This window comes from Corylus avellana, chromosome 1 (genome assembly GCF_965113065.1).
Source record: "Corylus avellana chromosome 1, dhCorAvel1.hap1.2, whole genome shotgun sequence".
Taxonomy (NCBI): Eukaryota; Viridiplantae; Streptophyta; class Magnoliopsida; order Fagales; family Betulaceae; genus Corylus; species Corylus avellana.
In genome coordinates this window covers 6,835,881-6,849,496 of record NC_142490.1, presented here as the reverse complement: position 1 = coordinate 6,849,496, position 13,616 = coordinate 6,835,881, and the positions used below count along the sequence as shown (strand labels likewise).

The 13,616-nt window shown below is 35.5% G+C and overlaps 2 protein-coding genes across 3 annotated transcripts; both read left to right on the top strand.

The window, feature by feature from the left end:
- Window positions 1–383: 383 nt before the first annotated feature.
- OXA1 (inner membrane OXA1-like protein) lies at window positions 384–9,190 on the top strand. Of its 2 annotated transcripts, none has more exons than XM_059584620.2 (10): window positions 384–456; window positions 778–1,284; window positions 2,401–2,491; window positions 2,949–2,996; window positions 4,193–4,251; window positions 6,395–6,470; window positions 6,568–6,699; window positions 7,407–7,514; window positions 8,160–8,214; window positions 8,441–9,190. In XM_059584620.2, the coding sequence occupies exons 2-10, from the start codon at window positions 809–811 to the stop codon at window positions 8,731–8,733; spliced, it is 1,338 nt and encodes a 445-aa protein (XP_059440603.2). In that variant the 5' UTR covers window positions 384–456; window positions 778–808; the 3' UTR covers window positions 8,734–9,190. The 2 variants fall into 2 exon arrangements, with proteins under 2 accessions (XP_059440603.2, XP_059440602.2); XM_059584619.2 differs by having other exon boundaries at window positions 413–456; window positions 761–1,284.
- A 2,978-nt stretch (window positions 9,191–12,168) lies between these two features.
- On the top strand, window positions 12,169–13,553 carry PRA1.E (prenylated RAB acceptor 1.E). Its single transcript, XM_059582248.2, has one exon. The coding sequence runs from the start codon at window positions 12,342–12,344 to the stop codon at window positions 12,963–12,965; it is 624 nt and encodes a 207-aa protein (XP_059438231.2). The 5' UTR covers window positions 12,169–12,341; the 3' UTR covers window positions 12,966–13,553.
- The last annotated feature ends 63 nt before the right edge of the window (window positions 13,554–13,616 follow it).

Here is a 13,616-nt window from a genome sequence, read left to right as displayed (position 1 = left end):
CTTTTCTTTTTCCTTTTTTTCTTTCTAATCAACATTATAATTATATCTTTAATGCAAACTCAAAAAGCTTAAAAGATTAGGCTAGTTAACTTTTACATAAATATTTTTATTTATCAAACACTTTATAGTATATATTTTATTTTAAATTTTCAGGCTTGGTACATAATATATAAAATTCATAAATATAAAAATCTTTATATCTATATATATCAAAATCTTAAATCAAAATAAATATATTTATATATATGGGCCATTGGCCCATAAGTTATTGGGCCAATAAAACTTGCTCATAATATAGATATAAATCTATTGGGCCTATAGTTTCACCACAACAAAGTAGGCTTCTGCTTCTTGGACCGTGACCTATTTAACAGAAAAAACAAAAAAAACCTGGCTGCACTCCCCCTTTCTCTCATTTCCCCCGCAGATCTCCTCGCCACCGTCTCAATTCAATAGGTAAGTTTCTCGTTTTTCTAGGGTTCTTTGTGGAGTTATATCTTGAATTTAAATTCCCAAATTTAGTGTTACATTATGTAAATTTTGTTACATATTCTCGTATGTTTGATCTAAAAGTGATTTTTTTTTTTTTTTTTTTTTTTTTTTTTTTTTTTTTTTGTATTGAGTTTTTGATAAGAGTTGAAGAATTTTGATCCGTCTACCGTTAATCTTTCAATCTTTGTATACTTTGATATGCAAGCTGATTACCCAAGATTTTTGTTATACTTCCTCTTATACTTTATCAAATAAGTGAATGTTTTAGTGTTGGGGTTTTGCTAGGGTTTAAGAATTTGGCCTTGGAAGAATACCAATGGCTTATATGCGTAGTCTCTCTACAAGAGCGACTCTTATAGCTCGAAGATGCCACCCATCTTTTGGTTATGTTCTCCATGACGATGATCGAAAACATAGCTCAACTGATGAAGATTTGTCGTCCCAAAGGGTCGATAATTTTCTTCAGAGGAGGTCATTCGGAAGTAGCAGCTTCAACAAGTCAGCTGGGTTTGGGGCCCTTTTCCCTGATAGAGGATGTTCTCACATGTTTCTTCCACCGAGCACCGGGCCCTCTTTCTCCAGGTATATGTCAACTACAGTTGGTGAAGGGTCGGACAAAATTGAAATAATGAGTGATGTTGCTGGGGTTCTCACGGATACAACTGTGCAAGCAATAGCTTCCCAGGCCGCTGCAGTGAATGAGGTTGCCATTGCTGCTGCCGATTCTTACTTGCCTGTCAAGGCGTTGCAGTACTTTATTGATGGTGTGCATTCTTTTACCGGCTTGAACTGGTGAGGAGCCATTTGCAATTATTTTTTCTTAATTTTTGAATGACATATCTCGGTACCATTATGGTTTCCGTAAGATTGGATGCTGGAATAATCACAACATTCAGATTTCAGATATGGTGGAACATAGTTTATAGAGTGTAGGTGCTCAAGAAAATGCTCAAAGAATTACTGACCGTAAAAAATAATGATGCACTAAGAATCAGAGGTGGGTGTTTTGATTGACCCATTTCTCATTGCATGAATCACCATAAAAATACCATTCGTCTGACATTGGAGAACCGGCATTTTGAACTGTGAATACTTTAGGTTTCTACTGACCGAATTTTAGTAAGACTTAGATTGGCATAAAGCTGATGTTAACACTGTCTGCCTGAATAATAGCTACTGTTTTAGAGTGAGTGATATGGAGAGAAAATTGTTTTGTTCATTTCATCTACATATGAAGATTCTCATCAATAGCTTGTTTGGATGGGGGATTTTGGGAGGATTGCTATGGTGGGAACTCACCATTCCCTTGTTTGGGAGTTTTTCACTTTTTCTAAAGGAAAGGGGTGGAATGGACCCCATATTCCATTCCATTTCTTTAGATGTATTCCCTCAAAATTTGAGAAATCAAGTATTCTCCTCATTAAGATGAGTGAATTATCTTTTCTATTCCTTTCTTTATCTTAAACATTAAAACCAAGGAAAAGGAAATAACCCTATTTATTCAATTGTATTCCATTCCCACTTGATTTTTATCCTTTCTATTCCCTTCCTTCATAAACTCCCAAACACATTGTAAAGGAGGGGGATGAATTTCTTTGTAATGGCATAATATGGCTTAGATGGTTACAGCATTCATTATGTGGACTCTATTGAATTTATGGAACCAATCACTGAAATTGCATTTGTAATGGTTGCCATTTTCATTTCATAGAAAGTGTATTGTTGTAGTACTAGGTTTTTAGTTACTCCAAGCAAGTTATTGCCAGAAGACAATGGATTAAAGATGCGATCTATCATCCAATAGGTTTTTTGGTTACACCACGATCAAAGTTTTGATGATATTTGATGTTACAAATGAAAGTATTTTATTTTATTTTATTTTATTTTATTTTTTGTTACTTCTTTCAGGTGGGCTTCCATAGCTTTAACGACTCTTTTGATTCGAGGAGCAACAGCTCCGCTTTTGATAAATCAACTTAAAGCTACCACAAAACTCACTGTATGTGGAATTACTTGGTAGTTACAACAGTACGTTTCAGCTGATTTACATTGTTGTCTGATATGCTTGTTGACAATCTGATGCACTCATAACTAGAGAACAAATAAGTTGTTCATTACTTTGAAGAAGGCTTTGCTAATTTTAGATGCCATGCCTATTCCATAAATTATTTACTTACCACTTCCACAAAGGGGTTTGCTTTATATCTTTCTTTCTTCTTCTTCATATTTTTTTTTTTTTGTAGATTAAAAATTCTCTGGAGTTAAAATTTTGAGGGGAGATCTTTTTATGTTCTATCAAAACTAATAAATGTAAATCACCAAAAAAAAAAAAAACTAATAAATGTACTCTTTGCATAGTTTTTCTTTTATATTAAACAGTATTTTTATTAATAGCATACATTCTTTTATTTTCACATACTGCAATGTGTCCTTAATGTTTCCTTCATATTCTGCAGCTCATGAGACCGCGCTTGGAGGAGTTAAAACAGCAGATGCAAGATAAGGTATTCTACGTAACTGTTGTTTGTGACATCACTGACATGGTATCACTTTTTATATCACTGACCACCTGCAGTAATCATGTTGATAGAAATTGCCCTTTGAGTCCTATGACAATGCCTGTGCTATCTGTCATTACTTGTTAGTCACTGCCATAGCCGGTGTATTATTGGTGCATATGTTTTTATGTCACCTGAACTACCACCACATTTTCATTTACGTCTCCGAACTTTAAAAAGTGACATCGGGTTCCCTAAACTACCACCACGTGTCAAATTAGACACTGTTGCATTTTTTCTCCCCAAAATACTCTTAAATTTTATTTAAAAAATAACCATTTGAAGAAAAAAAAAATTAAAAAAAAAAAACTGAAAATACCAAAAAGAGGTGATCTTTTTCATATTTGCCCCCTTAATTTTTTTTTTTAAATGGTTATTTTTTATAATTTAAGGATACTTTGGGGAGAAAAATGAACAAGTATTTAATTTGACACATGATTGTAGTGTGGAGAGCCCCGATGTCACTTTTAAAATTTGGAGGCGTAAATAGGAATGCGGTGGTAGTTTAGGGGCTAAAATATATTTTCTCTAAACTTTTATGTTTCATCATTATTTAGTTGGATGATTGAACATGATCCACAAAGGCCATGATTTGGTGGTGTAGGTTTCAAATTATGTAAAACCAGGGATCTAGAATGCTACTTAAACCCAGCCTGTCACCTCACCTACCTACCTTGTAGACTAGAATATATCTTTATACTGCTGGGAAATTCATTTAATCTTGGGTGTATATGTGCTGTGAGAAATATCTAGTTACATTCTTGAAATGACGAAGGTTGCCCAATCGGCCTCAAGATATCCTTGCGCTGATAGAGACAAGGTGTCCATGCCTCTCTGATCTTACTTTCCTTCCCTCCGAAGAAAATGTCTGTTAACTTATTTTCTTTTTTGCCTAAAATGCAAATTTATATCTCCTCTTGCCAGGTTTTTTTTTGCATCTGCTCATTCATTTTCCATCATTTCGATGTTCTCGTGTATAAAAAGCCTTGCCTCTTAAAAGGGATTTCTTCAAAGCTTTCTGTGCATTCTCTTACTTTGTTTGTGATAGGCTGTATCGATTGTGGATATGAACGCAATAGGATTGCAGATATCCTTCAGAACTGACCCTTCCTAGCACATAAACATTCATTTATTTTTTTCAGGGTATGGACCCCGCGGCTGTGGCTGATGGTCAAAGAAAAATGCAGAATCTGTTTAAGGAGTAAGCAACTTTTCCATGACCTGTAAGAGGAACTCATGGCAATTAAATTCTTTGGTGGCTTTTATACTTCTGTTGCTAGTATTTATGTTTGGGTTCCATAAAAAAACCGATGCTGATAGAGATCACTAGTTGAGATGATAAAATGCATGAAAGAGCCCAATAAGCTGTGATTGGCATCATGCAAATTTCTTATTGGCAGTTTGTAGTGCAAGCTCCTTTTTGCATTTGCATTAAGGGCATTGTTCGGTGGTTTTAGACCGTCAATGAACTATTAAAATTCCGAAAAAAATTGCTCCCTCACTATTTTCTATTAATGCCAAAAATTGCATATTATGCCTGCTTTTATAGGCCCAAGTTTGAAACCCTGAATTTTGTGTCATATTTCATCATCTGTTGGATTGACCCAGGAAGTTTATGGAATTGTAAGAATTAATTGGGAAATAGAGAAAATTAAAGAATTCAAAAAATTATATAGATTCAATTAGCCATTTTGTATTGGACATATTACTTGAGTTTCCTTTTTCTAGTTAGGTGATCCTTTGTATGCTCCCTGTGTACCTTGGGGCGCCTTATGCTTTATCAAAAAAAACATATTACTTGAGTTTCCTTGATCTTCATGCCATGTAACAGTAGTGTAGAATAAAAAGTTGAAAATAGTGCAGAACAAATGTGTTGGAGATTATCTAATTGGAAGAATGTTACATATAAGTCTATTAGTAATGGTCAGCAGATTGGACAGTAGTAAGTGACCATGAATCAGGGTAAAGTTTTATGGCAATTGGTTTTCCAAGAGTTTTCCTTTTCTTTCTTTTGGACTCTTATTGGATCCCAAAATAGGGGAAAGGAGAGGAAACGTGATAAAGTGCTGAAGAAAAGAGATACTTTAAAAAGAAGTGAAAGATCCAAATGACATTGGGGGTTGCGTTTTTCACCTTCAAAAATTCAGTAAGGAAATTGTTTTCAAAATTTGGCAGTTAGATCATCATTTTTTGCTTCATCTATTCATGGTCTAGAGTTTGGAGTTTAGATTAGCCGTAAAGCCAAAAAGGAGATATGTATGAACAAAAAGGAGAGGTTCAGGGTAAGAAGACAAACTACCTTTTATTAAGGGTGGAGTACTGTTTGTGTACAAACCTACTTATGCAAACCTCCTTATGTTTTCATTGTTGGTAACTGCCTTTCTTTGTAACATCTCCTACCTTAGGCCTAGGTTAGTCCATAGGTATGCCCAAGGTAATGGGCTTAGAATGTGCAAGCCCCGTTTAACTGGGCCCAAGTTAAATTAGGAAATAGATCAAAAACTCATTAAGCATAAGATAAAATTATATTTGTTATAATTTTTCAAAGGGACTTGCTATTTATTATTTTCCATCATTCTCCTATCCTCCCTTTTTGAAAATCAGCCATTAGATTTGTAGAACCCACACCTTCACCCATGTGGGTCCTACAGATCCAATGACTGATTTTTAAAAAAGGAGAATGGGAAAATACTAAATAGCACGTCCATTCAAAATATTACAACAAAATAATCCATCCTCCCTTTTTGAAAATCAATCATTAGATGTGTAGGACCCACATCCCATCCTCTCTTTTTGAAAATCAGTCTTGGATCTGTAGGACCCACATGGGAATAAGTTCTATGCATCTAGAGCCTGGTGTAAGGTTTATTTTTTATTTTTTATTTTTCCCTTCTTCTGAAGAAGAAAGAAGAAAAAATTATTTGATATAAGGTCACAGAGAAAAAAAAAAAAAGGATGCATCCTGCTGTGGTACTTTTTTTTTTTTTTTTGATAAGTAATGTAGTATATATCAAAAAAGCGCAAAGCGCCTTTAAGTACACAATAATGTATACAAAGGAACCCAACCAAACACCCTAACAAACCAAAAACCCAGAAAAACCTCTTAAGAGCACAAGAAGGTATACAAGGGACCCAACCAAACACCCAAGAAAAGCATCCTGCTGTGGTACTTATACTTGATTTCCCTTAAAGAGTATCTTTGGTTATGTTTAGCTTTGTAAGATATTCTCTTTTCTAATGCAAGCTTTTGTATCTTCCGCTATCATTGATTGACCAATTCTCCCTTATGTTGCCTATGTTTTCCCTGACATCTTCATTTTGTCATTATGATTTGGGCTTGGCAGATATGGTGTGAGTCCATTTACTCCATTGAAGGGACTCTTTATACAAGGTCCTATCTTCGTCAGTTTTTTCCTCGCAGTAAGATAAATTTCCTTTCCATAACTTCCTGCAAATGATTAATTGTTGATTTTAGATTTGGTCTTTAGAGGTATCTCTGATAACATTTCTTTGGCAGATTTCAAATATGGCAGAAAAAGTGCCATCGTTCAAAGTTGGTGGAGCCTACTGGTTTGTTGATCTCACAACTCCAGATACTTTATACATTTTACCAGTCTTGACAGCACTGTCATTCTTAGTAACCGTGGAGGTGGGTATCTTCTTTGTCTGGACATTTATGCCAACTTTTCTTACTTTCTGTTTAAGGAGGGGCCACTGAGTGTGGAAATTACCATGATTAATTTTGACTCAATTATTTATTGAATACTAACGTTCTGCTCCCCTTTATTTCATTAGAGTTAGTAATATGTTCGATCTGGATAAGGTTGCACTAAAACATGTTCAAATCCATAAGATCTGAACCTAGGCTGCTGAATTAATTTTTTTTTTTATGAAAATCAAAAGTTAAAGTTCATCAAATTTGAATACTTACGATGTTGGAGGATTGTAGGGTGGCATTTATGCCCAGTAGACAGTAGCTGAACCTGGGATCAATTGACTTTAACGATTGTTTGGAAGTTGAAAAGTTGGATGATAGCTCCATCCGAATCGCCATTTTCTTTGCAGATTATTCTATGGCTAACCATTTTCTACTAGTGTTTTATTGAACTATGTATAAGTAATTAATCTATGCCAGAAAATATCTTCAAATTTGTTTGAAGTGTTAAATGCCAGAACCTGTACTGAATGAACTTAATTTTATCTCTGTTTTTCTTCTGGGTTGGGAACTCTTCACTATTAACTTACATAGTTTGTCATTTCTTATTCTAATTCTGCTTTTGAGTATTTTGCTGGGGGGAGGGATGGGGAATTCTTGAAACAAACTCAGAGTCGAACTCATTTTTCGCTGTTCCTCAGTGCAACATGCAAGAGGGTATGGAAGGAAATCCTGTTGCTAGCACCATGAAAAACGTTTCAAGGGGTCTTGCTGTTCTTACAGTTCCATTTACCATGAATTTCCCGAAGGTAGTTTCCTATCTCTTAGGTGCTTTATACATATTATAGTATACAAGCTTTTTTCTGTTCACTTCTAATACAGAAAAATGAATATAGCAATAAATGATTGCACTGTAATGCTTGTTCCCATAATTGGCTAGATGGGTTTAGTGTTACACGATCATAAGCTATTTTCACTTTTTTGCTGCATTGCATATTCTCTCTATATAAAGCCAGATGTCCCCTTCTCATGAAGGCATAGAAAAACAACTTATCAAAAAAAAATAAAAAATGAAGGCACTGAAAAACAAAATTTCCCTCTAAAGTGCATGAAATGCTGGAAGGATTTTTAAAGGCAACATAGTAGTTCATTAGCAGGGTCCCAAGTTATATATCAATTTATTTATTGTCCACTGTAGAATTTAGAATCTTGAAGATCATCATGAGATGACTACTTGACACGTTAAGTAGTTGATAATTTTTCAATACCAGTAGTTTCATCTTAATAGTAATAGAAAGAGTGGTTGTATTTTGTTTTCTTGTTTTGATGGTTGTTTTTCACTTTTTATTTTTTTTGTTAAAATTGTTTATGTACATAATTCAAGTGACATTATGAGGAGGTTTACCTGTTTGTTTGAAGTCAGGCTGATGATATTTGTTTCTATAACCCTGCAGGCTATATTTTGCTACTGGATTACTTCCAACTTGTTTTCGCTAATATATGGGCTGGGTGAGTCCTTTCAGATTCTAACTTGCCAGCAATTTAACTCCGCGTCTGCCTTTTCCATCTTAGGATGTGAAGTTTCTTCAGTTATATGCACGTTTAGTTATGAGCAATGTGCATGTTTTAATTTCAGCTTTAGAAGACTGGAAGTTTGATGAAGAAATTGACATTGATGTTAACGAAGTTTTCTGTTCTCTTTTTCCTGAATAATGACTGTTTTTGAATTTTGCAGTGCTTAAATGTCGTGGGGTAAAGAAGTTCTTGGGTGTTCCTGAAATACCTGTGGCGCAGCCTACTAGTGCCCCACAACCTGCCTTCTCTGCATTTTCAGCACTCAAACTTCCTACAATGGTCAAACAGGAACCTACTGCAGTACCTTCTGAATCAGTGAAGCTTCCTACTGCAGTACCTTCTGAATCAGTGAAGCTTCCAGACCGAAGAATATCTCCATCTTCAAATATCAGTCAAAGGCTTAGAAGTTTAGAGAAACAAGTAAAGGGAAGAAAGAAAAACAAGAAGAGGTAAGGGGAAAAAAAGTTCTTAGAATTCAAACAACCAAGATTGTAACTTATTAGGTTTGATGCTGTTATATTCTTTGAAATGGTGTCTCAATTATTTTGTTGGGATAAGGTTTAATACCTGAGAGACCAATGAGCTTTAGCTCAAACAGTACTTCCTCCCTTTGTAGCAAGATGGAGGGTGAGATCTTGGGGTTCAAGTCTCACTGGGTGTGTGTCTAACTTACCAATAAAAAAAAGGGTTAGAGAGAGAGAGAGAGAGAGAGAGAGAGAGAAAAGGAGAGAGCCATATGATGAGAGGGTATTAATACATTAGATTCAACTATGAGTCTTTGTAAGTTTGCTACATGAGTTGAAAGTTTTGTATCTGTTCTCTGCATGAATTGACGATTCCTTCAAAAGCTCACATTGTTTAGTAGAAAAAAAAAACATCAATTTCTGTCTACTCTGAATGTCATTTCATCTTTCCATGTCTCACGTCTCCATACTTATAAATATTAGAGAATTGTATGGTATGTTCATAACTTGACTATTGCGATTTAACTTAAACTTTAATGGTGATTAGCCTCTCTCTCAGTTCATGGTGTCGAAAGCCTTCGGGAATAATTATATATCGTGCTGACTTTAACTTAAAAAATTTGAGCCTAACTGGACCGGCCTGTTGGCTTGTGAGACCGGAAACAGTTTCTTTTTCCTCTGGTGTTGATCCTTCTAGTTCTAGTCTTGAAAGTTATGATTGGGGAAACCTCTGAGAATTGCAAACTAGGTTGGGCTGCCATGGCTACCCTTGTCTATTTCACTTTCTCGTTTGGCCAGAAGATAATGTATTTGACAACTCGCAACGAGTGGTGGTAGTGAGAGACCATGTCGAAAGGGTGGTGGCCGGCATATTTCAAAGATAATGGCCCTTTTGGCATTAGTTTTGGAAGCCATAGCAGCATCTGGATAAGTCCTTTTCTTCCTTGAGGGTCTATTAGTGAAGTAATTGTCGAGCCTGAAAATGAGACCTTGATCAGATCTTTGTGTTCTTCATCTTCTCCATAGAAAACAGCCACAAAGAGCCTCATGTTGATAGGCTTTTCAAAAGTTCATCAGAGTGCAAACTCTACAGTTCATTGGGTAGCTTCAGCATAAAAAACAGTCTCTATTCCTTTGAAGTTAACTGGGTTTTATCTCTTTCTGATAAGCTCAAACGCCTTCTCCTTCAAGATCTAGCCCAAAGAGCTTCTAATTTTTGTTTGGGTGGTGCTAGAAAATGTATTTTGCATTTCCTATTATTTGGTGTAATTGAAAATTGTTAGTCAAAGGAAACACTTTTCCGATTTATATGCTCATTAGGATAGAAAACGTTATTTAGCTCAAAATCCATTTCAAACATTTTTTCAAAAGAATGTTTTATGCAACGCAGCGCTGATAGTATATAGAAATCGGATCCGGTAAAAAAAATTCAAGGGCCAGATTTTAATTACAGCAAACGTTGTCGTTTTTAAAATCAAACTTAATTTGATAAATAAATAAATAAATAAAATAAAATAAAATAAAAAAGGAGCTCAACGTTTAGCCATGGGCTTTAAGGATTAGTGCATGCAAGAAAACTAATGCTTACTTGGAATTGCAATATGAAGAAATGTCAAAATTTGGACTAATTCGCTTGTTTTGATTATTGTGTAATCGCAATTGAGAAAAGCCTTTGATGGGACCGATGGGGCCCACATGTTTCGAGCATGATTTAATTGTATGAGTACTTGTTCAGACAAGTGAATTTTCTTTCGAGAAGCATTAAAATTCTCTATAATTTTAAAGACATTGTAAATTTCTAAATTAGAAAATTTAAGACATTTCTAAGTATCGAAATGCTTAAAAAATGTCACATATTAAAAAAAAGTAGAATGTTACAGTTGATAATTGAATATATTTTTATCGAATTCTTGCTCTCTAAGTTGTAAAAAAAGCTTTGAACCAAAAATAGTATTTTGGTTTTCTAAAAAGTAAGCATTTTCTGCAAAAGTGAAGAAAAAACAATTTGTGAAGAAAATTTTTTTTCTGACTACAATAATAACTTGCCCTATTTTTTTTATATTGACATTTTTGAAGCATTTTGATGTCTAGAAGCTACTTAAATTTCGTAATTTGAGAATAAAAAGTTGTAAAAGATTCTAATCCATCAAAAACCTCTCACAATTGCAATCAAGCATACTAAAATCCAAACTGAGAATTGTAGCCAATTGGATGCCGACACGAAGGTTTTTATTTTTTTGGACATATTTGCTTCTTGGATTAATGTAGGCAGCAGACTCTTGCAATCACGACAATGGCTGGAACCCTGGCTGAGCCATTGAGTGAACTGTGAAGAGCACCAACCCCTTTTGAAGCTTATGGCATTCAAAGCCAAAAAAATACAAAACTTGGGTTGGGGGTCACGCCCAAAATGGCAAAATTTTGGGGTTTAGTAACATAAAACTCCATCCATCATGTGACATAGCTTTGGTTGAACTCTTGGCAAAAATACAAAATTAGTTTATATGGATTCACCTATTAGTAATAACCTTTTTTTAGGGTTTAAAACAGAAAATAATTTCTCACCCTAAACTTTCATTTGAAATTTTGATGAAAACTATCGTCACCATTATGATAAATTACAGCTTGTCTTAAAAATTTAAGCTGATAAGAAGAAGTAAATTTAATTATTAAATTTATATTTGAACGCTCTCATTCACGTGCGGGGTCAAACTTCCTTTATAATAGGTGATGCTTAATATGTGAAATATTTAGGTGAATTGACATAGTCATAATTAGAACTTAGGACATCTGGCTCTGATACAATTTATTTATTATTTATATTTTTTTTTTCAAAAGAATATATAAAATATCACTCATATTTTAGGAATTTAAGACATAAAACATTATTTTTAGGAAAAACTTCACTTTGGACACCTGAATTACCACCCATTTTGACATGCCCCTCCAAACTTCAAAATTTCTTAATTTAGACCCATGAACTTTCAATTACAGTCAATTTGAATCCTTCTGTCAATTTTTGCCGTTAAAACCCTTAAAAAGACAAAATTACCCTTCAATTTTTATTAAAAAAGAAAAATGAAGAAAAAAAATTTTGAAAAAAGAGGGATTCTTTTTATATAATATATATTTTTTAATTTTTAATTTAAAATTAAGGGTAAATTTGAAATTTTATAAAAAACTTAGGAGTATAAACATCATTATCTAACTTTTAACGTTTAAAATCTAACGGAAGGATTCAAATTGACTGCAATTGAAAATTCATAGATCCAAATTGAGAGGTTTTAAAGTTTAGGAAACATATCAAAATAAATGATAATTGAGGAGTTGAAAGCAAAGTTTTCTCTTATTTTTAGCTAAAAAAAATAAATCTAAGTCCATTTCAAGACGCTTTAAAACATTAATTTTCTGATGTAATAAAAAAGCAAACCATAAAAAGCGTAAAATAGGCTTCGCCTCCCTCCTCCAGTCCCCTGTTTGCCTTGAGAGAAACTTTGCCTTGCCTTGCCTTGCCTTGCCTTTGGGCTTTCTCTCGCTCAAAGTTTCTTCAGATCTAAAAGAAAATTTTGACGCTTTTTATTCATATATCTAACAGTAATGACGTTCAAGTCACCTGCCGGTTACGGCTCCAGCACAACCACCACCACCACACAACCACCGCCCTCATCGCCGACGTCCCTGACCTTCATATCACGCGCCACGCAAGCAACCCGAACTATAATAGCCACGCGCCGGCCATGGACCGAGCTCGTCACCCCAATATCGGCCTTCTCCCTCCCATACTCCTATCAGGACGCCATGTCGCGCATCAGGCAGAACCTCTACTACTTCCGGGCCAATTACACCATGGCTGTGCTCTTCGTCCTCTTCGTCAGCCTCCTCTGGCACCCGGTCTCCATGATCGTCTACCTCATCGTCTTCGTCGCTTGGCTCTACTTCTACTTCGGTAGAGAAGCCCCGGTCGTCCTCTTCGGGCAGAGCTTGGACGACAGAGTCGTGCTCGCTGCGCTGGGCCTTTTTACTGTGATCGCATTGGTGTTGACCGATGTGGGGTTGAACGTGTTGGTGGCTCTCATTATTGGGGTCGTGGTTGTCGGGTTGCACGCAGCGTTTCGGGGCAGGGAGGACTTGTTTCTTGACGAGGAGAGCGCTGTGGAAGGTGGGTTGGTCTCGGTTGTGGGGACTCAGCAGCCACTGAGGACCACGTATACTCGGATATGAGTTCTTCTCTGTTGTCATTCATGAATTTTTGACGGCATCAAAGGTGGGAATCGGCTTTTTGAGGTCTGATTTCTGGTGGGTATTGCGCTAAAAGACCGATTTCACAGCAGTAATTGGTTTTTTGGGGTTTGATTTCTAGTGGGTATTCCGGTAATTGTCTTTCTAGGGGCACTTGTGGTGTTGTTTGTGAGGAGATGGGGTTCTCTGGGCACTATGGAGTTGATTTATATATGTTGATATTGGGGAACAGATTGTACTATTATTGATATTGATTTTGTGCTTGAGAGGACCTTTTCTCCAACTAGGTTCCTAATTGTATTGGAGTATTTTGGTTTGAGATATGATGACTTGAGTTTTGGTTGTTTCAGTCAGTTTTCGGTTAGTTATTGACGCTGTTTCAGGCTACAAAGCGACGACAGAATCAAGATTAAATGGGGTGTCTGCCGGTTTGCAGCATCAATAGGAAAGGTGATTTCTTTGGTTTCGTGGGTTTAGTTGCTGGTTGTCAGTTTCTAATGTATCTTGAACTTGCAAAGTTATGTTTGTCTATATACTCTTGTTAAATGGAATTATCGTAATGATCAACCAGTTTCAGAATGCTTCTTTCCTTTCCCCTTAATATCTCAAGGGACAATTATGTTTGTTGTGGCT

What these genes read in the sequence shown, in the direction of transcription:
- OXA1 (XM_059584620.2), top strand. Translation starts at nt 809, where the DNA reads ATGGCTTATATGCGTAGTCTCTCTACAAGAGCGACTCTTATAGCTCGA. An exon ending in AACAGCAGATGCAAGATAAG is followed by an intron (nt 2,997 to 4,192) that starts GTATTCTACGTA and finishes TATTTTTTTCAG; the next exon opens with GGTATGGACCCCGCGGCTGT. An exon ending in TTCGCTAATATATGGGCTGG is followed by an intron (nt 8,215 to 8,440) that starts GTGAGTCCTTTC and finishes TGAATTTTGCAG; the next exon opens with TGCTTAAATGTCGTGGGGTA.
- PRA1.E (XM_059582248.2), top strand. Translation starts at nt 12,342, where the DNA reads ATGACGTTCAAGTCACCTGCCGGTTACGGCTCCAGCACAACCACCACC.